This window comes from Marmota monax, unplaced genomic scaffold (assembly GCF_021218885.2).
Source record: "Marmota monax isolate L192 unplaced genomic scaffold, Marmota_monax_Labrador192_F-V1.1 WCK01_AAM20220418_F8-fsc00004, whole genome shotgun sequence".
Classification (NCBI taxonomy): Eukaryota; Metazoa; Chordata; class Mammalia; order Rodentia; family Sciuridae; genus Marmota; species Marmota monax.
Genome location: NW_026692881.1, coordinates 12,595,564 through 12,620,130, shown reverse-complemented (window position 1 = coordinate 12,620,130; position 24,567 = coordinate 12,595,564). Strand labels below are relative to the sequence as shown.

The window sequence follows — 24,567 nt, the reverse complement described above, 5'->3', positions numbered from 1 at the left end:
AAATGCTAGTGCCTAGAGGCGCTCCCTGTGGTGCACGAGAAGGCAGGGAACACTGTGAAGATTGACAGACTCAAGGGTCCTGTACTGCTTCCTGGCCTGTAGTGAAGTGCATTGAAGTTGGTCACTCAAGAGGCCCTACTTTAGCTATTCCTATTGGTCCAGGGAGGTCTCATTCTTGTCCTAGTTTCTCCCTGGAGGTTTTTAAGTCTTACTACTTGATAAGACAATGTGAGGATGGCAGTGGCAGGGTGGGGTGAGAGCTAAATTAAATGCTTTCAAATGGCAGACCACATTTTGAGGTCCTCAGTGAAATAAGAAGCAGAGTGTGACAAGGGTTGGCTCACATTTCAGAAGTGCCTCCTTTGCTTCTCTTCCTTTTGCTTCCCCATATACTTCCCTCCATGTTTCTCTCTAGGATAGAGATCATAGAAAGTGCATGTGCCACCATATTATCAACCCAAGCCCATGGCAGATGTCATTAATCTCCATGACATTTTTTGCTCCTGATTCAGCTCAGGGATATAACCAAAATGAGTACAAACTGATAAAAATGGGCATTTGGCAGTCTACTCCTGGGTAGATACCAAAGAATATGAGAGCTTATTTCCACAAAATGCAATGTGCTAGAATGTCCCTGGCAGCTATACTGCCAACATCCCCCAATGAGAAACAACCCCAACATCCATCAACAGTCAAATGGATAAATGTATTGTATGTACATATAATGAAATATTCTGCAACAATGGAAAAGGAAGAAGTACTGATACACACAGTTTGAATGTACCTTACAGATGCAGGCTAGAGTAAAGTTACACAGAAAGGAGGAGCACACTATGTGAGTCCTGCTGATTGCAGCTCAAAAACAGGCAGAACTCATCAATGGTGATGGAAATCAAGAAAGTGGTTACCCTTGAGGCAAAAATGACTGAGAAAAGGGTATCAGGAATCCTACTGGGCGACTAGAAAATGTTCTGTACCCTGATATTCTGTATCTTGAAGCTGGACAGATTCCTCTGCAGCTGGACTTCTATTTGGTGATGGTTATTCAGATGTGCACATGTGCAGAATTTCAGAGATACATATCTAAGATTTGTGTCATCTTTATAGTTAAGTTTACTTAAAAGGGAGTACCAGTTTGAAAAGTATTCTCCATCCCTTCCTTATCCTTCCATGTATAAGGCCATAAGCATACAGTCTTGAGTCTGACTTTGATTCAAATGCAAGCTCTATCACCAATTGGCTTTGTAAATTACTTAACATTTTTTACTCTAGCTTCTCACCTCTATAGAGGAAATAAAAATAGCACCTATTTTACAGAACTATTGTGCTTCATACAACATCTGCCTGGCACATTTAATGCACTCCTGAAATGCAGTGTGTGGTTTTGTTCTTCTCCCTCTCTCCTTTGACCATCTAGTTTTTTCTTTAAGTTGTCTTTTTTCCTCCTCCCCCCATAGTCTTTCTTCCTTTAATCTCCTACTTCATGAAGTTTAAGCATGAATCTTTTAAAATGTATTGAGTCCAATTTTATAGTTAATGACATAATTAAAAAGCAAGTATATTTAGTATTTTCTATGCCTCTCTTTGAAACAAATTCTGTATTCACTGAATTAAAATTAGAAGAATGTACTGATTATTGGAGTGAAGCCTTCAATGTATTAACAGTGATTCCCAAACTTTCCTGCACAATAGAATCACAAAGGATCTCATAAAGAATCCCTAGCCCAGGCCAAATACCAGACCGATTAGATCACAGTATCTGGTGCTGGGGGCACAGGCATCATGGTCTGTGCAGCTCTTCAGGTGGTTTCAGTGTGTAGATGAGTCTGGCAACTACTACAGAACTTTGCTTTCTGTTCATTCCATAGTGTCTCAGGAACTTCAGCATGTGGATTTGAATTCTGGCTGCACCTTAGAATGACCTAGGAAGTTTCTAACTAATATTTCCACTCAGGTTCTACCCTTGGTGAAGCCTGGCCCTGATTCCCACCTCCTCTAGCCACACCCTACCACTTCAGTTACCATTCAGTTAATCCCCCAGAGGGGATTAATTCACTGATTGGGTTAATACTCTTATAACCCAATCATTTCTCCTCCGAACCTTCTTGTGTTTGTCTCACACGTGTGCTTTTGGGAGACACCTCACATCCAAACCATAACAGGTGTCTCGGTAACTCTAGTGATCCAGGTAACTCTAGCCCTCCAACCTGACCCAGTGTTCCTCTCAAGTCAAAATGCTTTCTCCTTGTGGTTTTGAAAACCCTATCCTTGTCTCATTCCTGTTGCAAGCTGAATATGGAGAAGAATGATGTGATTCTGATAAGTTTTTGTCTTGTTTTGCCTTCAGTATGGAATTGTGCTGGATGCAGGCTCTTCTCACACAAGTTTGTACATCTTTAGCTGGGCATCTGAAAAGGAGAACGACACAGGGATAGTGCAACAGATAGAAGAATGCAAAGTGTCCGGTAAGGTGAAGAAAAGGGAAGGGAAGACGGTGGAATGTGGGAACACGAGAGTCTATGCAAGCAGAGCAGAAGAGGAAAAGGAGAACCAAATACAGGACACTGGATGAAGAACACCATGGAGCTGCTACTGTTACTTTTTGTGATTATAAAAATATCAAAATCCTTAATGATCAAGCCCTTGAAGAATAAGCAAATCTATAAATAATTGAGGGGTTGATGGTGTAGCTCAGTGATAGAGTGCCATGTTTAGAATGCACAAGGACCCAGCAACACACACACACACACACACACACACGATAGAAATAATCGAGTAATAGCAGTTCCCACCAACAGAACACTTCTGTATGTCTTGCACTGACCAAGAACTAAAAGTGTACTTTCATTTCATCCTATAGTCTCCCATTGAGGTAGGTATTATTTCCCATTTTTAAAAAATTAGGGCACCAAGATTGAGAGAGACCACATACCACTTGTTTAATGTTACCTTGAACTAGTAAGCAATGGAGCTGTTCATCTCCCATGGGAGATGTTTCCAGGAGAGGAAATCATAATAGTCAGTGGCTGGATGTCCTAGGATGTTTTAAATATTTTTTGTTGTTGTTGTAGATGGACGTAATATCTTTATTTATGTATTTTTATGTGGTGTTGAGGATAGAACCTAGTGTCTCACACGTGAGAGGCAAGTGCTCTTCTACTGAGCTACAGTCCCAGCCCATACTTTGCATTTGTTAATGTCCAAATTTCTCATTTTGCTGGCTTTGAATTCATTGCCTTCCATTCTTACAAACTTTTTTTTTTTAATCTAATAGATGTCTGTGTTCTAAGGGTCATCCCATGAGTGCATGAGTATTTGGCTTAATAAATGCAGTAATTTCCCCTCTCCAAAGGGGAGAGAGAAGGGGGGGGAGGGGGGGAGAGAGAGAGAGAGAGAGAGAGAGAGAGAGAGAGAGAGAGAGAGAGATATGGGGGGCACTAAGTTCTGGTTTTCTGAATCCAAATAGCTGGTAACTTAGAGCTGATTTTCTCATTATTGTTAAATAAATGGGCTGTTTAAAAACCTGTGAATTATCTGCTTCACTTATTGAAGTTTTGGGGTGGGAAAGTCACTAAAGAGACGGGATTCTATTCCTGTTTTTGCTAATGAAAGAAAAAAAAAAACCACTCAGAAATATTTGGCACTGCCCATGACTGCATGCAATAGCAGCTTCTACCTTTCCATTAGAAGCAAGTATATCTTGTGCTTATTTTAATTTTTGCTATAAATGTCATTTTTATTTTTTCTTGGAACTAAGGTTGCTAATTATAACATTGTGGCATAAAAATACAGAAATATCAAATAAAGAAGCACTCTAAAATCCATGTCAAAATCTGAGACAATGTTATTCAATTACATGAAATTGTGCCATCCAGTGGCAAAACTATCAAACACCAGATGGACTCACTGCCAGATTTGAAAATTAAATCATAACAATGCTAGATGCGGTGAATTAGTCTCTAAGTACAGCAACTTAATATATATCACATCAGGAAATTGATTTTTTTTCTTGTATTTTCTCAGCAGCAACATAATTTGCTCTGATATTGTCAAGGTGTGTCCTATACCTTTTTAAAAAAAGGTTGTCATCTTTCATATCCTTCCCTAGGTGCTGGAATCGCAGCATATTATAGAAGACCAAATGATATAACTATAAGGCTGACACAATGCATGGAGAAGGCCAGGAAAATGATTCCAATGTCCAAGCACCAAGAGACACCTGTTTACATGGGAGCCAGCGCAGGCATGCAGTTGCTCAGGTATAGTAGGATGTGGAGTTCAGAGAGGCAGCACCAGAGCCCCTGAAATTATAAGAGATAACCACACTTCCACACTCCAAATGCTACGCATCCTAAAGCCCACACCTAAGAAAGAAAATTTCAATAAGTGAGTAAAACCCCCCCAAAGCATAGTAAATATATATTAAGATTTTGAGTATGTAAAGAAGCTTTGCATCAGCCATGTAGTATGTGCCTGAAATCCAAGCTACTAAGGATGCTGAGAGAGGATGTATGAGGTCATCCTGGGGAAAATTAAAGAGACCACTTCTCAAAAAAAGCCTTGCCCATTTGCCCATAGTAAACTCAAGCGGGAAGAGACACACAGAGAGAAAGACTGAGCCTGTGTGCTCTGAGATTTGGAGACACAGAATTAGTCAATCAATATCTGGATGTAGGAAGACTAGAGGAGACCCACAGATGTCCCAAGACACTTATAACAAGCACATCTTTATTGGTCAACACTTGGTCACCTAGTTGCATTATTTGTTTACTTGTTCATTCATCGCTCATGAGTGCCTACTTTGTCCAGAATATAGATGAAGGTGACTCAGCCCCAAGGAAATAGTTCCACCCAGTGTGATCACTTCTTTTACAGAGGAATGATCAGAGCTCCTGTGGGAGCATTTGTCCTGCTCAGGATGAAAGGCCCTCAGAAAGACTTGTGCAAGGAGGAGATATATGAGCTGAGTCACAAAAGAGGACTTGTCGGGTGAGGGAAGGGTGTTATAGACCAAGTGATAGCACATGTTCAGTAACCCACTGTTATTCAACACCTATTGTGTGTCAGGCACATTCTAAGAGCTGTGATACAGCAATGAAGAGGCAGGGCAAAGTTGCTAACTTGATGCAGTTGGTGTGGAGTTTGTTCTAGGATGTGCAGTGGTGGGGCAATAGGGCATATTCACAGGTCTGTTAGTAGCTCTGCAAAGACAGGAGACAGGGTGCATGTTGTAAAATAATAATAGTAGAAGCTAATATTTATTGAGCACTTGCTGTATTCTTAGAAGTGCACTAAATTCGTGACACACATTGTTTGATTTGATCACCAAAACAACAGTATGAAGTAGAGGATATGATTAACTGTTACTAACCAGATAAGGAAGCTGTGGCTCACAAATGTTGAGTAACACCCAAGGTCCCAAGTCTGCCTGGTAAGGGACAGAGCCAGAGTTGTGAATGGGATTCTGAGAAGGCCTTGTAGACCATGTGAAATTTAGAGTTTATCTTGAAGACAGTGGAAACTCACTTAAAAAAGTTACACAATTGGTGACGCTGGTAGAGAAGATAGATTGCAGTGGAGGGAAGCAAGGGTAAAGGAGGCACAGGTAGTGGGTATGGGAGGCATTCAGATGAGAGGTTAGAGTTGGAAGGTACATCCTCTCACCGGGAGGCTCTCAGTGTTGCTTAGCCTAGGTCTTGGAAACCGGTGCATCTCATCTTCATTATGACAACTCCGGAAAACTCCTTTCTTAGGTCTCAAGGTCTCAAATGGACCCAAGAACTAGTGATAGTATGAGGAAGGTATTTCCCAGTCTGGAAGCAGTAGAAGTCGACTATGTCCCAGGTGACTTGCCACCTGCTTTCTACCAGAGTCCAAATTGAAAACCTCAAGCACAGACTAACTTGTGTAATCAACTAAGAGTCACCATAGTTGCTAATATCACAAACATCAGCTCTAGGCATGGACAAAATACCCAACTACCACCACCACAATCTTTCTAGAACATTTGATTTTTTGATCCAGGAAGCAAAAGAGCAAAAATATTATTTTAGGAAGACTAACCTACTCAAGGATTGGAGAGATTTGAATTAAGGGGACAAAAAGATTAGCTCAGCCTCATCCCAAAGGAGGGTTCCTCTGTGAGCCATGTGTGGGGATCCCCATGTCTCCATTTATTCCAGCATATTTGGTTTGTTTCTTTGCAGCATTATGTGGAAAACATAGCTGGAATAAGTAGGTGTAATTATTAAGACCAAGATGGTAACGCCACCTCTTCTTTGGTGTAGGATGGCAAGTGATCGAATGGCTGGCAAGGTCATGGCTGCAGTGATAAGGAGCCTCAACAACTACCCGTTTAACTTCCATGGTGCCAAGATCATCACTGGCCAAGAGGAAGGTGCCTATGGCTGGATTACTATCAACTATCTGCTTGGCCATTTCGTTCAGGTGATCACCTCACACCACCCATGGAAATGGCTCCCTAGGGGTCCATGACCTTGTTCTCTCAGGCAATATTTCATCCAGAGTGAGTGATGGATGAAAAAGTGCCATGAATTTATTCCCATGTTTGTAAGAATTACTGGAGGAATAGCTGCCTGTCAAGAACTTCCTTAGGGAAGTCTTCATCTCTGGGAGACAGAGGAAAAGAAAGTCTATCATTAAAAGTAAGAGCAGTTAGTACTTGCCTAGGCTGATTGCTGTGTGCTGTGCTAGCACTTACTTGTGCTGAGAGAATTCATCCTCAAACGACAGTCTGAGGTCTTTACAAGACTCCTTGCACCAAGAAATTTAAGAGGACTCTGCCATTTTAGAGGTGGGTGGTGATGCATAATGAGGGTAATTATTGTGCTGAAGGTCACACTGTAATTACTGACTAAGGTGGGAGATGAACTTGAGTATGCCTGGTCCTAGACGCCTTTTTTGTAGCACTTGTTACAATGCTTCTGTGTCACAGCAGTGTGTACTATGTCAAAGCCCCTCTCCTTTTGCTGTTGATCTAATGCAGACTCAGGAACCTCAGTGCCCTATGCCTTACCTTTCTGCCCCTGCTTCTCTGCTTTAGGAATCCCTGACTCTAAGAAACATGGTGAAAAGCTGACTGTCCAGAGACCTTTAGTGCTGGTGACTGTCCTCTTTTTCAGAAATCAAAATGGTACAATCAGTTCTTTGAAGGAATCAAACACAAGAAAAATTTTGGAGTTTTGAATCTTGGGTCAGACTCTACACAAATTACTTTTGTGCCTAAAAACCACACTATGGAGTCCCCAGAAAACTCTCTGCAATTTCGCCTGTATGGCAAGGACTACTATGTATACACACATAGCTTCTTGTGCTATGGGAAGGATCAAGCACTCTGGCAGAAACTGGCCAAGGACATTCAGGTAAGTGTTACTGAATTCAGACCTGCCCTTTCCACATCTGGTCCTCCAGCCCTCACATCCTGTTATTTTCTCTTTCTAATTCTGTAATTGGTCTGAAGCTGGTTATTGTACTTTCCAAACCCTTTCAGGCAAGATACCAAGCTATACCTGGTGGACCCCTATGAATTCTTCCATCCAGACATCCCCTCCTGTGTTTGTTTACTGCACTATCTCCAAGGAAACCACACATTTTTTTCCCTTAGCAATTAATTTCTCACCCCGAAGGATTGGTAATGAAAACTGCATGCTAGAGTATCATTCAGGGGTAGGTTGTTGCAATTTATAAGCAAATGGTCTTCTATGCCATTTTTTATTTCCCTTTTCTACAAAGTACAGAAAACAGGGTTGTTTGGAATGACCTGGAGAGGAAGAGAAAAAAACACTTCAGGAAAAACACGGAATTTATTAATCAACACTTTAAATCTTATTCCTGTATGCTTTTTGCATTTTTTAACACAAGAAAAGTTAAACACTCTGTTACAACATACAACTAAACCGTCGGGGTCACTCCAGGTGAATTGGGCTGGCATGAAATAGTCAACACAGAGATAGAGAAATACCTTTTTCTTTGGGTTCTGCGATGGGTCCTCTGACCCAGCTTACAAAGGAGGCAAGTCAGGCAAGAAAAAGAGGGAGAGCATGCCTTGAATCTGGGTTTTATTGGGGGAGGCTGTTCCATGGAGTATTTTATCCCCAAAAGGGCAAAGGGGTAGGATTACAAAGGAATAGGTGAGTGTATCTCAACCCATCAGGGTGACACCCAAGTTACTGGGACCTGGCACTACTGTGCCAGACTAAAAGCAACAATTGGTAGAACCTGGTGCATCAGAACTTAAAGGTGTCTGCATCCAGGGCAGCTCCCGACAACACTCCACATCATGAGAGTATCAGGCACATCCTGACAAATAAACACAGAGCAAGGTTGTCATATCCAGCTGGTCTCTGTCTCTGCTGGAAGGACAACTAGTTCTCTCATCTCCCCATCTCTGATTCTCAAAACCACTATTAGTAAGAAGATCATCGTGGAGCAGATGCCACTGTGAATGGCCCACTGATCCTCAGAATTCCACTAAATTTCTTATCCATAGCCACCTCATTTCTTCTCTGTAGGGTTAAGGGTTAAAAATCACTGGATTCTATTGGTTTAAAAGACCTAACACATGTTCCACCTCTTGGAGTTTCTGATTCTCTGCTTGGGGAGGTGAGGAGCCTCAGCCTCCCGTTTTTGAGAGTCTTGAGAATTTTCCTTCCTCCTGTTTTATGTGATTTAGCCCTAGGAACTCAGGGACATTCCCAACTAATCGTACTTCTGGGTCCAGCTTTAACTATATCAACATCCTGTAAATAGCTCAGAACATTAATATGTAGTACCACTTCTGGTGTCTGTTGTAGAAACTGTTTTTTAAACTGATTTCCAAGCATGAAAAAGTCAGGGAGGGGCATAATAATACCAATTCTATGTGCTGCCATTTTGTACTATGCCTACACAATTAATGAAGTAGGATTGTGGCTTTTGTACCCCAACATTCACAAGATTCCTTCAAGTGATTTTTTTTCCATTCAGGTGTTGAGTGATGGAGTCCTCAAGGACCCATGCTTTCATCCTGGGTATGAGGAAGTAGTGACAGTAAAAGCGCTTTACGAGACCCCTTGCACCAGGAGATTTAAGAAGATTCTGCCGTTTAATGAGTTTCAAATCCATGGTACTGGAAACTATAAACAATGCCAGCAAAGCATTCTTGAACTCTTCAACACCAGTTACTGCCCTTATTCCCAGTGTGCCTTCAATGGGGTTTTCTTGCCACCATTCCAAGGAAGTTTTGGGGTAAGTTTGTGAAATGATAAGTTATATTGGTTAGAATGATTTGGGTTGAAGGTTATAGAATATGTGTCTATAGAGAGCTTAAATAATAGGATTTCTTTTAATCTCACATCATAATGTCCTGAAATAAATCAAGGTTAGTTTTTTGGCTCAACAATGTAGGGACATGGGATCAGTGTCTTCATCATTTTCTTGACCTTCTTGTAGTGCTAAGATGGCAACTAGTGCTCCAAGCATCACATCACCACATCAACGCCAACGCAGGATTGACGTTAAGAGGTTCCTCTTGTATATGTCCCTCTGCCATTATGTGCGAGTACCTACAGATATCTTTTCAGATCACGTTGACCAGAACTTCGTGAAATGCATATACTAAAATTTTTTGTGATAAAGGAGAAATTTTCAATAATATGGTTGGTTTACACTAATTATGGTTCATTTCCTGGGGAGTCTCTCCTAAGGATATCGCTATCTCTATCTGGATAAAATCATTATTGTATAACCAAGAAAGAAGTAGGGGCTGGAACCCATTAGAGTCTGCTACAAGTGGCTCCCCAATGTCTGTGGGACATTTGTTATAGTTAAAGCTTCGTCCCAGGGTTTCATAAACTGACTTCCAGACCACTCATGTATAATCGAATCAAGCCTTTATTGAAGCACACCGGTGGTGGCTGACCAGAACATAAATCTGTTCCCCTGATCAGCCTCGAACAATTGCAAGGGCACTCCTTATAAGCCTGAAAACTGCAAAAGAGATGTTCGGGGGGGGGGGGGGTCTAGCCAATGCAAGCAAGCCAGGTTACAGAAGCGGGACAGTGCAGTCAAGCGGAGGGAAGCCTAACCAATCACAGTTAGCCCAGTCACCCAAGTTACAAAAACAGAGCCCCATTACCCTAGTTACAGAAACAATACCCCATTAGGTAATTCCGTGTTCTTAAAGGTTTTTATAGCAAAAGGAAAAGAACATCTTGCTCCAGTCATGACTCTTCTACTTGGCATGGTTGTTTTACAGGATGAAGTCATAAAACAAAATGGAGTCACATTTGCTCCTACTATCACACATTGACTCAGCTGAGGGTTTTCCCCTAAATAGACATTTAATAAGTAGAAACTCAGGATATCCCAAAGAAGAATTGACAATACTATCATTTTGATTACATTTTGAAGAGTGGGAAATTATTTAATTCCAAAATCCTTCTTTTCCTAATTGTTCCAGAAGAAGATGAAGAAAGTGAGCAGAAGCAGAAGAGATGCCCCTGATCTACTTACTCATTATTCAAATTACATGTCATGTTTCTGGAGATCAAGTGTTACTGCATTAACAGTTTAGGAGTATATTGCAAAATTCACTACCATTTATTAAGTGCCAGTTATGGAGCAAACATTGTTTATATTCATTTGAGGCAGCATCCAAAGAAACAAGGGCTTTTATCTGTCTTGACTACTCTTTCTCCCTTTCACAAAACAGATCAGCATGTGAGAATGGGGGGTTCACTTCCCCTTGAGGATTCCAGCAAGTGTCACAGAAAGAGCTCCCTGGAGACAGCACAGGACTGATGGTACTCAGACCTGACTTAAGTCTTGGCTTTTGGGGAAACTTTTCAGCTCCTCATTCCTTTGGTCTCTGGGAAAGCAGCAGGAGGTAGTGCCATGGATCCAGGCTTACTTTAATCATGGCCCAACTACAGCTTCCCTCTCCTCAAGAATCCTGAGGAAAGCACATCACTAGAAAACCACTGGCAGAGCAATAGCTTTGGTTATTAGTTGGCTCCAACCTCCAGTTCAGAACAAATTAGAACCTCATTTGAATATTCTGTAACTGAGCTGGCATTGGTTGCCCACCATGGGATTTCTTGGGCCAGGGTCCTCCCTTGCCTTGAATCAAACTTCTGGAGGAGGAAGGAGGGTACCACAAGAGGAAGGCAAGTGGTGAGGGCAGCTGGAGACAGCCAAGGGCCTGTTTAACTCCAGTCACTGCTAGGAAGTAAATGTAAAGGAAAAGGAACATACCCTCTTTAAGGAGTTGACGTTTTAATGTCTCTGAACGCTTTGCCTCCTGGGAAACATGGCTTAATTCCTGCCTTCAACATAGAGCAAACCCTTCTTCCTTGAGGGAATGGAATTTTTTGCCTCTGAATGTGATTTCTGCAATCCAGGTAGGGAGAAGTAATGGCTGGAAAAGGTGGTGGGCCCTTGAGCTCCCCCTAGAGGCTTTTATGTTTGTTTTCTTGGTCTCTTGTTGAGATTGTTCTGACTTCTAAACCTTTATTTGGTAGCCCCCTTGGATTAGCTCATTGTCTCCCTCTGCATAGCCTCTTTCTTCTCTGGATACATCCCTCAGGGTCACTGTCTGATACTTACCCATGTTTTGGAAATTTTTTTCCGTTTCAGATATTTTTTTGGGGGTGGGGGAGTGGTCCTCTTTGTAAATATTTTGCTTGTTTTTTCTCTAAAAATTAGAAACTATATTCCCTGTTTCACTGGCAGTTGGTTATGAGCAATGGATATGCTGGACAAGTGGTTACTGGGGATGGGGAGCTGATTTGTAGCATTTGCCAATTTCCATAGTGTAAATATTCCCACCCCAGTCTATTTCTGCCTCCCAAACTGACATGAACTACATCACAAAAATCCTGAAGTTTTCATGTTCACCTCTTGCCTGTCAGAGTCAGCTCATAACACCAATACAGCAGATGTCAAGTGGGCCCTAGCATCAGGGAGGTGCTGACAGAGCTTAGCTCTTTCTCCTCTGACCTCACTGTTCTGAGGACTGATTTGGAACAAATCATCTTCCATGCATGTATAAAGTGAGACAATGAATCCTAATGTTACATATAACTATTATGGAGTGATAAAAATAATTTAAAAAGAAGAAATTCCCATTCCCAAGGCCAGGAACTTGAAGCATAACTTTTTGAAACACCAAATCCAGTTGCATTTCCATTATTTCCGGAAGGAGTTATCTTGTGTGTTCTCAAACCACAGAGCATTTGTTGGAGGAGAGTTTGTGGACCATTGCAAGTGTCCCTGATGATCTAATTCTTCGTCTGTAAATATAGTATTAAAAACTGTTAGTGCTGTGTCTGCCTACATTGTGGCCCTTGTCACTAGGTTGAATCCAATGTGACAGGCAAAACAGAAACACCAACAAGATGGAACATCTCTGGGAATTACTTTGGAGGTAATTGGGGAAATGGCTTTTGAGATCACATGGTGCAATTTATATAAACAAGAAAGGACGGAAACAGATTCAATGGAGACCTGGAAATAAAGAACATTTGAAATGTATTTGCACGTGCACGTGGGCGCGTGCGCGCGCACACACACACACACACACATATACACAGAGTTGACCACTGAATAACATGGGGAATGTGGGCACTGATCTCTCAGTCCAGCTTCCATGTGTAACTTTTTTTACAATAAGTATTTAAGATTTTTTTTAACACAGCCTCCTTGGTTAATTTATACACAAATTTTATTTTGTGCTAACTTTCTGAGTTTTCCCCCCTTTGGAATTCTGGTAAAAGTGGAATGTGAACTTTACTAAAACATTAGTAGACTGCTTCAGAAATGAAGGAAATATCAAACAAACAAACAAAACATCTTGACTAGATCTCATATACATACACTCATTTTTATTAAATTAGACAAATAGTTAATATGAATACAGATTTGTTACTAATAATGCATCTTTAAAAACTGCCATTATTTTAGTGGAATTGAAGCATATGGCTTGTTTGCAGCAGGAATACCCTGTAAATGGCATCTTTGCTTTTCTCTGAACCAAAAATGAGCTCCCACAGGGATCAAGTCAGTGTTCCTATGTGTTGGACACAGCCTAAAACTTCAATTTTCTCTTATAGGCATTTTCGATTTTCTATTTTGTGATGGATTTTTTTAACTTGACATCAGAAAAGGTCTCTCAGGAAGAGGCAATTAAGAGAATAGGAAACTTCTGCTCTCAGCCTTGGAATGAGGTAAGTACCTAGAGACTGTAGCCATCACAGTTGCACTGTGCCCCTTGCAGCTTGGAGGATGTGAGTCTGCTCCTGACCTCGTGCTGCCCTGACCAAGATCTAGAAAATGTGTCAGATAAGCCCAGATGGTGGGCCAAGGAATGAATTTACCAACATTCCTTGATAACTTGACATAAAATGTCGTATGTAAGGTATTGTGTTTCTCACCTACTGTGAAGTCTGGCAGCAAGCAGCTGCTGGCATGGGATTAGCAGTTCATCTATGTCTCAGGCATTGCACCTGCAGTTCTATAGTCATGTCATGTCCTCATGGACACAGGTGGCTGCTCTAGCATCTCTGTTCAAACTTAGAAGAAGGTAGAATAAGATACAGCTGTCCTTTTCACAGGAAAGGAAAGGCTATTGCAGAAGGCCCATAGAAGTCTTTCTCTTGTTTTTAAATTTTTTTATTATTAAGTTTTATTTTGGTGGGGGGGCTGGGGTTGTGACTCAGTGATACAGCGCTTGCTTAGCATGCATGAGGCATTGGGTTCGATTCTCAGCACCACATACAAATAAATAAAATAAAGGTCCATCAACAACTTAAAAAAATAAAGTTTTTTTTGATTGGTACATAGTAACAATACATTTTATGCAGTACCATGTGATATTTTGACATATGTATACATTGTTGATCAAATCAGGATAGTGATTGCATCCATCCCCTTAAACATTTATCAGTTGTTGGGGTGAATAACATTCAAAATCCTCTTTCTAGCTTTTATGAAATATACACTACCTTATTCTGAACTATAGTCACCCTATTGTACAACGGAACACCAGCACTTATTCCTCCTAACTGTAATAACCTCTCTCTATCTTTCCTGGTATACTTCATTCCCTCACCCCAATCCCTTCCTTGCTCAACTCAGTGGGATCAACTTTTCTATATTCAACATATGATTGAGATCATACAGTATTTGTCTTTTTGTTTTTGGTTTATTGAACTCAAAATAATCTCCTCCAGGTTCATCCATAGTGTTCCAGATGACAGATTTTCATGTTTTTTTAATGGCAAATTAGTATTCTATTGTATGTGTGTATCACATTGTCTTTATCCACTCATCTCTCGATGGATACTTACAGTGAGCCCCTATCAAGGTTAAGGTGAATAAGACTGCAATAAACTTTGGGAGTAAACCATCATGTCACCTTAGGAACCGAATTCCTCAACAAGACTTCTAAAGAGAGAAGTATAATCAAGAGTCAATAAGTGGGATAGTATCAAACTGAAAAGCTTCTTCACAGCAAAGAATGGGAGAAAATATTTACCACCGGCACCTCAGATAGAGCATTAATCTCCAGGATATACAAATAACTCACAAACTGAACACCAGAAAAAATGAATATCCCAATCAATAAATGGGCAAAGGAACTGGACAGATACTTCACAGAAGTTATGAATAGTTATCAAATATATGAAAAAATGTTCAACATATCTAGCAATTAGAGAAATGCAGATTAAAACTACACTGAGATTCCATCTCACTTCAGCCAGAATGGCAATTATAGGAATATAAGTAAGAATAATGTTGATGAGGATGTAGGGGAAATGTACAAATTGGTGCAACCACTCTGGAAAGCAGTGTAGAGATTCCTTAGAAAACTTGGAATGAAATCACCATTTGACCCAGTTATCTCACTCCTTGGCATATACCCTTAAAATCAGCATATTACAGTGATGCAGCCACATCAATGTTTATACAGCTTAATTCACAATAGCTAAGCTATAGAACCAACTGACATGCCCTTCAACAGATGAATCGATAAAGAAAATGTGGTATATACACACAACGGAATATTGCTCAGCCATAAAGAAGAATGAAATTATTGCAATTGCCGTAAATGGATGGAACTGGAGACTATCATTTTAAGTGAAATAAGCCAGAACAAAGGCAGAATGTTCTCTTTGATATGCTGGTGCAAACACAACAAATGGGGAGGGAAAGAATAAAAGCTCAGTGGATTAGACAAAGGGTAATGAAGGGAGGGGAGGGGGTGAGAATAGAAAAGACAGTAGAATTAATTGGACATAACTTTCCTATGTTCATATATGAATACACGACCAGTGAAACTCCACATCATGTACAACCACGAGAATGGAATCCTAATTAGAATAAGTTATACTCCATCTATGTATAATATGTCAAAATACACTCTATTGTCATGTATATCTAAAAAGAATAAATCAAAAAAGGGAAGAAAAACAAGGAAAAGGAGAAAAATTCCCTATAAATAATACATTAGGAGTGAAGATGTCTCTTGACATACTGATTTCATTTTCTTTGGGTATACACTTATTCATTTCTTTGGGTAATTCCACTTAGTAGTGGAATTGCTGGACCAGATAGTACTTCTATTTTTAATTTTTTTGAGGAATCTCTATACTGTTCATAATTTCTGTGACAAGTTTATGTCCCCAACAGTGCCAGGCAAGCACTCTATTCTTGAACTACATTTCAGTCCTTTTTTTTTTTTTTTTAATAATAGTCATTCCAAGAGAAGTAAGGTGGTATCTCACTGTGTTTCTTTTGTTAACTGATACCAGGTTCCACTCCCAGAGATTCCTATTTAACTCGTATGAGAATACCCAGCTAAGCATGAGGAATTTTTTATTGACACATAATATTTGTACATATTTATGTGTTACAGTATGATAATATGATACATGTATGCAATGTATAATGATAAAATCAGGGTAACTAGCATTTCCATCTCCTCAAATATTAATGATTTCTATGTGTTGGACACCTTTATGTTCTTTCTTTCTAGGGATTTTGAAATGTATCATACATTAATATAAGGTAGTTACCCTACTAGCTATGGAGCAGCAGACTAATTGTTCCTGTCTGTTTTGAAGTCCCTAATCTAAGCTCTGTCTACCCTACCCCTACAATTCCCAGTCTCCAGTGACCACTATTATTCTGTTTTTCTATGTGATAGTTTTTTTTAATTCTCAGAAATGAGTAAGAACATGTGATATTTGTTTTTCTTTGCCTGGCTTATTTCACTTTATATAATGTCTTCAAGTTTCTTACATGTTTCTGTGATAGGATTTCATTCATTTTTAGCTGAGTAATATTCCATTGTGTGTGTGTTTGTATACGCATACATATATACCATATTTTCTTCATCCATTCATCAGCTGATTCCATATCCTGGCTATCATGAGTAGTCCTGCAAGAAACATGAGAGTCGTTTTAGTCAGGTTTTTTCTTGTTGTGACCAAAAGGCCTGATAAGAACAATGTAGTGGAAGAAAAGTTTATTTGGGGATCACAGTTTCAGAGACTGCAGTCTAAAAACAGCCAGCTGCACTGCTCTGGGTCTAAGGCAAGTCATAACTGAGTCAGGGGATAGCATCTGAGGATGTAACCAACAGGAAGCAGAGAGAACATGTTCTGTTCACCAGGGATAAAATACATCCACCAAGGGCACACCCCAGTGAGCTAGTTCCTCAGCCACATCCCATCTGCCTAGAGTTAACACCTCATTAATCCATCCAAGTGGATTAAGGCACTGAATAGGTTAAACTGTCATAACCCAATCATTTTACCTCTAAACTTTTTTGCATTGTCTCACACATGAGCTTAAATAGCTGGGGGACATGATATCTAAACCACAACATTTTGCTCCTAAAAGCTCATGACCACCTCACAATATGAAAAATATTTAGTCCATTTCCAAGAGTCCCCATAGTCTTAATAGCTCCAGCTTTGTCCAAAAATTCTCCTCTGAGATGAAGGCAAACTCTTAGCTGCTGTCTCCTGTAAAAATTCAAAGCAAGTTACATATATCCAATATATAAAGGCAGAGTAAAAATTTCCATTCCACAGGGAGAAATCAGCACATTGAATGAAGGAATGGGACCAAAGCAAGACCAAAATCCAGCTGGGCAAACAAAGCCTTTAGCTCCATGTACCCCATTAGGCACATTACATGATGATGTTCTCTCCAAAGGGATTGTGTACCTCTAGCCCTTTGGCCTTGCTGGTTGAAGTCCAAGGCAAGTCTCTTGGCTTTTGCCCAATTCCTATAGTTTTCCTTGGCAGACTTCCCAGGTTACTGGTATCTCTTATTCTTGGGGATCTGCAATGAAGCTTTGGCTTCCATCTCATATCTTCAGGCATTGCCCTTTCAGAGGCTGCCCATAAGGAAACCAAACCTGCTATGCTTTGTCTAGGCTCCCAAGCTATCCTTTGAAATATCAGTGGAAGCCTCCAAGACCCCTAACTCCAGCTTCCTGCAGTCCTGCAGAACTGGCACCATTTGGTGGATGCGCAGGTCTGCCACAATCTAAACAGTAGCCAAGCTTCCTGCAGCAACCTCTGAGCATTGCTGAATATAGTGAAACATCTTCCTAGGTGCCCCTGTGCAAACAGGGGCCTCATACTCTCTTCTCAAAGGCATTTTAAATTTTACATCCTTGATCCTGAGATGGGTGTGGTCTTGCCATTTTCTGAGGTGCCCTGAAGCCATATTTTCTATTGTCTGTTTCTATTGTATATTTCTGTTGTCACCATTTCTTTAGTGGCTTTAATATCTCTAACAACCACACCTTCCTTAGCCAGAGTTTGATTCCCATTTTTCTTGCCAAACTGCAAGTTTTCAAATCTTCCTGCTCTGCTTTCTGCTCCTGAGTATCATGGTAAACTTGGCTAACAGCCTCTAGCAGTATCCATGCCATACTGCCTGAATGCTGTGCTACTTTGAGATTTCCTCTACCAGAGTCATTAGTTCTTCACCTTTAAATTCAATCTCAGGAAAGTCTCAGCACATGGGCAAAATGGAAACAACATCTTTGCCACATATAACATGAATGACCTCTAGTCCAATTTCCAATAAAGTTCTACTTCTCCTCTGCAATCTCATGAGCTCAGTCTTTGCTGTCCATTTGCATTTTGGTCTTCTGAACTCCACCAGAATCACCCATCAAGGTCCACTTGCAACTAAAACTTTTCCAGCTTGCACTTCTAAACTTTTCAAAATTCCTGCCACAAAATCCAAAGAGTTCCCAAATCTCCTGAACCAAAGACCTGACAAGAACAACATAGAGGAGGAAAATTTTATTTGGGGGCTCATGGCTTTAGAGGTTCAGTCCAGGGTTATCTGACTTAATATCGCTTGGCCTAAAGCAAAGCAGAACATCATGGCAGAAGGGCATGGGAGAGGAAAGTAGGTCAGGACATGGCACCAAGAAGCAGAGAGAGCTCCACTCACCACGAACAGCATATAAACTCCAAAGCCATGCCCAGTGACCCACCTCCTCCAGCTGCTCTTCACCTCCCTACAGTTACCGCCCAGTTAATTCCTATCAGTGACCAATGCACTGATTAAGCTAAAACTCTCATATCTCAATCATTTGACATCTAAACTTTCTTGCATTACATGAGCTTTGGGGAGACACCTCATATCTAAACCATAAAAGGAGTACTATAGATATCTCTTGGATGTAATGATTTCATTTCCTGTGGATATTTTCCCAGGTGTGATATTGCTGGATCATATAATAATTCAATTTTTAATTTTTTAAAAACTCTCTATACTTTTTTCCATAATGACTATACTAATTCACATTCCCACTATTAGTACATAAGAGTTCCCCTTCTTCTGTCTCCTCACTAGTATTTATTCTGTGTCTTTTTGATAATAGCCATTAAAACTGGAGGGAAATGATATTTCATTGTGATTTTGGTGTGCACTTCCCTGATTAGAAAATTGAGCATTGTTTTCCTATACATGTTGGCCTTTTGTGTACTTTCCTTTAAGGATTCAGATCATTTGCCCATTTTTTTAGTTTGATTATTTGGGTCTTTCTGCTGTTTGAGTTCCTTGTGTATTCTGGATATTAACCCTTGTCCGATGAATAATTTTTAAATAATTTCTTCCATTCTGTTATTTCCTTTTTAATGCTGGTTGCTTCCTTTGCTATGCAGAAGCTTCTTTGAGATAATCTTATTAGTATATTTTTGCTTTTGTCATCCAAGTTTTTTTGGTCTTATCCAAAAAAAATCTGCCTACCCAAGTACTACTTAGACTAATATTGCTAAAAGTGGACATCCTTATCTTGCTCCAGATCTTAGGACGAAATGCTTTCAGTCCTTTTCCACTAAGTATGATGTTGGCCATGGGCTTTTCTTACATGACCTTTATTGTGCTGGGGATCCTTCTACACCTAATATCTTGGGAGTTTTTATCATGAAGGGCTTACAGACAATATGTTTTTCAAAAAGGGCAAGAAATTTAGGGAAAGGCAGGGCAGGGAGGTACCACATATAAAATATTTGGCACAGTTCTGAGTACATGATATATCTTTAAAATGTTAGTTCTTTCTCTGTCCATGGTGTCCAGGAGGGAATTCCCATCTTAAGGGCAAAGAGATGGGGCTACAAACAGAACTCTGGGCTGACCAAGAGATGTCCTAGCCTATTGTCCTCTAATTAAGGCAGGAGGAGGAGGAGAGCAGGCTATATCATCACAACAGTTAGATGGATAAGGGCAGGGAGTGGCAGGCAGCTCTTAATATCTTCAGTAGAAAGTGGGATAAACAAACAAGGACTCAACACGATGAGTGAGGACTTTATGTGAATCAGATATTTTTAGAAAGGTTAAGTAAGGAGAGAATTCAGGAGGTAAGTTGCTGCACTTTCAGTAGTCTTTAGCAAAGTGCCTCTTAAAAGTGTGATCCAGAGCTCTGTTTCTCAAACATTATTGTGCACATAAATGACCGGAGAATTGTCTTAAAATGCAGATTCTGAGTTGGTAGTTCCAGGGTGAGGACCAACATGATCCCAGAGGATGCTGATACTGTCAGTTCAGGGTCTAAGCTGAGTTGGAGGGATTTTAGGCATTTGTTTCCTTTAAATGCTCACAGAGACTCTGAGCCAAAGCCTCTGCTCAAGAGCATATAGGACACTCCAATTAAACAAAGGTTAATGGATTTCTTACTTCAATATTTCGTACAGATATTAATATGCTAATATGACTGCAAAACTCTAGCTTTAGTGGACAGAATAATACACTAAAATTAACTTTTTCTGAACTTTCTAGATCACAGGAACTAATTTTTTTGCAGCATCTATTAATATTTTACAGGACCCTATGGAGGAATAGAAACCCTCCTTAGGAGACTCTAAACTAAACATTCTTGCACCTACTGAAAGAGGTATTTCAGTAGTATTTCCAGTACTGAAAAGCTACTGGGAGAACTTGGCCTTAGGCTCACATGGGCTGGGCCTTTCTTCTTGCTTCATCAGGTCTAGTAATAAGGAAGAGAGACTTGGAGAGGTGCCTTTGTACAGTATATTTACTTTGCTTCATTTCTAGGTGAGTTCATCTTTTCCTGGAATAAAGGAGAAGTACCTGAGTGAATACTGTTTTTCTGGTATCTACATCCTCTCCCTCTTTACATATGGTTATCACTTCACAAACAAGACCTGGGAAAACATTCATTTTATGGGCAAGGTAAATTGGCTATGTGTTGGGTTCTGGGGAAGTTGGGTAGTAGCTACTAAAGAAGCTTGGGTCTTGAAAATGATGGGAGTTGACCTGATTTGTTTTGGCCTGATGTTCTGTTCTGCCATTTCACCTCTAACCCATGCTGCCATACTATGTGAAGCCCTGCTGGGAATATCAACCACCTATGGCCATCTCCCCAAGGAGCGCAACCTGAATTCTCAGTTGTACCTGTCTGCCCACAGAACAGTGGCTAATTCTCTTAAAACAAAAAATGAGAGGTTAATATAAATCATTTCAGTAGCCACAGTGATTGTGTTGTGCTGACTTCAAAATCCATCCCAGGGGCCAGGGTTCTGGCTCAGTGGTAGAACATTTGCCTAGCATATCTGAGGCACTGGATTTGATCCTCAGCACCACATGAAAATTAACATATAAAATAAAATAAAGTTATTAGAGACCATGACTGTATGGAGTAACTGCAAAATAAAATCTCTTCCTAAAGCCCCTTGCACAAACTTAGAAAGGATGATCATGGTTCCTTGTAAGGAATGGAGGCCTTGTTGGTTGTTGCTTCAACACTTACCAATCTGAGCGCTCTGTGAGGAAAGGAACTGACTGGTTGGGAATGGGGCTGTTGCTTAGAAGTCACGCTGAGCCTGAGCCCTAAGACAACTTCACTGCTGTGCTTTGCCATAGTGCCACCTGCAGGTAATTAGGAGTAGAGAAACATGCTTGATGACAATATCAAGAGCAGTGTTACGGAAGGCTTTAAAACTATGTCCACTAAGGGAAAACACATTTTAACCCCATTTAAAATATGGTGATTTCAAGCAAAACAAACATCAAAACATAAATTGTAGCTGCTCCAAATACAGTAGTATGAGTACACTCTTTTGAATATGGACCCTCTAACTCAAACTCAAATGTTTTCCTTATTTTAATATCTCAGACTCCCTTTCATCCTATCACAGTCTATTTTGTTTCTCTGAAGACACTAGTTCATATTTTTGAGTGACGTAAGAGGCACTGTATTTATAGTCTTAGAACTCCAGTGCATGATCTGGTATTTCTAAAGCTTGGGTGATAACTCCTTTACCTCTGGAGCCTTCTTGACACAGGCAGTCCGATAAGGTTTCCATTCCCCACAGGGAAGTGGATATTTTACAAATTATTAATCCCCAATATTAGTAAAGGTATGGGGGAGAAGGGACATGTACTGTTATGACAATGTGTGCTAAGAGCCTTAAAAATGAGCACATCATGGTGTTCAATTACTCCATTTTTAGGATTTAGAAATGACTGGCTAAGGTGAGTAAGAGTGAATATATAAGGCAGTTCATGCCAGGGACAATGAAGTGGAAACAATGTAGGACTATCTTAATAAACCTGGAGGATGTTCTCTAGGGATTGTTAAAATGAATTATTATATGTAAAATTTAACTCCACTTCTTTATAATTAAAAAATTCTCAGAGAGCACTGGAAAGATATGCCACAAATAGTGTAGCAATTTCTGAGTGGTGATGTGTGGATGGTTTTAATTTTCTTCTTTCCTTCTATCTGTACCTCTAATACTTCTTCTGTGGCCATGCACAACTCATGAAATAAAAACATTTCCACATTTAGCATTCAAAGATTCCCTACATACCAATAAGTTCTGAGGTGACTGGAAATTATTCCTATAAGAGGATCACCATGTGTTTTATCATTTAATAAGATACCTTCCCATGCATGTGCATAGTCTGCCCACCTTGGTGAGGTTGATTTACTGGGATTATTCCACAGCTTTCCCCTAAGTGAATCATGTAGAAGGCCTGATTATTTACAGATGTTACTTGGCTTGACAAAGGTGTAAAAGGCCAGAGACATTCATTATTCCTTCACCCTTTTACCTGCTTCCTCTCACCTCCCCTCATCCCTCTTCCCCACTCCACACATTCATATAAGCAGGAGAATAAGAATGCCAAGAGTTCCAAAAGTGCAGTGGGCAGTCACTCACCAAAGGCCTTTCTGACTTTGGGACTATGGCAGTGAGGCTTCAAACTCTCTTCTAATCCTTTGCTTGTATTTCCCCCACAACCATATTCCCAATAGACTATGAAATCAGTTCATTTAGAAAATTGCACAGGATGCTGTCAACATGACAGCTGTGGTGTCCTGGGTGAGGTTGGAAGAAACCTGTAAAGTATCTCCGTGGACCATAAACAACACATTTTCCTTGCTCTTGCAGATCCGGGGCACCAACGCCGGGTGGACATTGGGCTACATGCTGAACATGACCAACATGATCCCAGCTGAGCAGCCATTCACTGCACCTCTCTCCCACTCAACTTATGTGTTCCTTATGTTCTTCTTCTCCCTGTTGTTGGCCATAGAGATCACTGCAGCCTTGTTTATCCTTAACAAGCCTGCACATTTCTGGGAAGAAATGGTATAGCAGGAGCACCTGAAATCTTCTGCCTGGACTCAGAACAAACCTGCCCAGGAAGCGCCTCCCTCCATCCAGCAGTGTGTGGTGTCCAGCAGCCTCCTCCTGAGCCTGCCAGGGTGTCTTGACTAGCACAAAGCTTCCTTGGCTTCTGCTGAGGCATTTCCTTGGGAGATAATTCACCACCCTCTGCCTCAAGAACTTCCTGACAGACGCTGTCTTTTATGAGTCTTTCCCACCTACCATAGTCCTCCTTTGTATTGTGTGCTTGTGAAGGTCTTTGAGACCTGCCACTTTTCATGATTTTTGCTTTATAAAAGAACAATATTGACTCATGTCTGGAAGAACTGAGAGTCCTGAGTCCTATGCTGGGAAATGGAGTGGCTAAAAGAAGAATCCCAGAAACTGGTTCAGTCTTACTCTTTGAGGATCCCTCTCTACCCCCTGCTTCCCATTTATTAAGAAAGCCATACAATGCCTTTGGGGAGTGCAGACCCTATGTCCTTCTCAGCCTTGCCCCTTAGGGCAGGAGAATTTTCTAGAGTAGGCAAACGTGTGCTAAGGCCAAAGAGTTTTGCAAAGGGATCTGTGTGTCCATGCAGTTAATAAAATTCTTAATCCTCTTGACATAGGGGTGTGAATTTGTCACATATTCCTAGGTGATGTTCAATGCTACCAAGTGGAATGCTCACACAGGAGATTTTTAAAAAGCAGACACATGTATAGGCATTCAGATTTCAAGACAAACTATGAAATAGGTGTATACATGCTGGGAAGAAAAATACAGTTACAAGTCAGGGTTGGGAAAGTGCACCCTCCAATGCATCTTTGGAGTTTTGAGCTCATTATATTAAAATACATATAACATAAAATTCACCATCTGAACACTCAATTCAGTGCAGTTCAGTGGCAATCAGTACATTTGCAATGTTGTGCAAACATCAGCTCTATTAGTTCACTAACATTTCATCACCAAGAAGTTGCAGAGACAAGACCATCCCTGAATAGAATAAAACCACAAACTCCTCAGCTAACAGTTGTATGTGCTAATCAACTTCACTTCAAAGAGGACCAGTGGAGTTTTAAAAGAAGGCCAAATTTTATTGTCCAGAGGTATCATTTATAGATAGGGTGGTATCAGAATGGAGTGGTATGCTTTTGCCCTATCAAAGTAATTACATACCAAAATGGACCAGGAACCCAGTCTGAAAGTACTGTTACCATTTCTGTCACCCAAACTTGGGCTTCCTTTACTTATTCCATGGAATATTTCGTGAAAGAACTAGCTATGGGCCTTATCATGGAGCCATGAAGAGAACCTGTGCTTCCTTCCTTTAAGGATTGCTGCAAGGCTGAAGCAGGAGGATTGTGAATTCAACAGTTACCTGTTGAGTGGCACTGAGTGGTGATGTCTTATTCTCAC

The 24,567-nt window shown here is 40.5% G+C and overlaps 1 protein-coding gene across 1 annotated transcript; it reads left to right on the top strand.

The window, feature by feature from the left end:
- Nucleotides 1-586: 586 nt before the first annotated feature.
- Nucleotides 587-23,771, top strand: LOC124096398 (ectonucleoside triphosphate diphosphohydrolase 1-like). The gene is made up of 9 exons (XM_046450239.1): nucleotides 587-598; nucleotides 2,348-2,465; nucleotides 4,109-4,259; nucleotides 6,288-6,447; nucleotides 7,143-7,382; nucleotides 8,986-9,246; nucleotides 13,110-13,223; nucleotides 20,587-20,724; nucleotides 22,947-23,771. The coding sequence occupies exons 1-9, from the start codon at nucleotides 593-595 to the stop codon at nucleotides 23,151-23,153; spliced, it is 1,395 nt and encodes a 464-aa protein (XP_046306195.1). The 5' UTR covers nucleotides 587-592; the 3' UTR covers nucleotides 23,154-23,771.
- Nucleotides 23,772-24,567: the final 796 nt, after the last annotated feature.

Bases quoted from the DNA above. Each gene is read 5' to 3' on its own strand.
- LOC124096398 (XM_046450239.1), top strand. The intron at 6,448-7,142 runs GTGATCACCTCA...CCTCTTTTTCAG, and splicing joins TGCTTGGCCATTTCGTTCAG to AAATCAAAATGGTACAATCA. The intron at 13,224-20,586 runs GTAAGTACCTAG...CTTCATTTCTAG, and splicing joins GCTCTCAGCCTTGGAATGAG to GTGAGTTCATCTTTTCCTGG.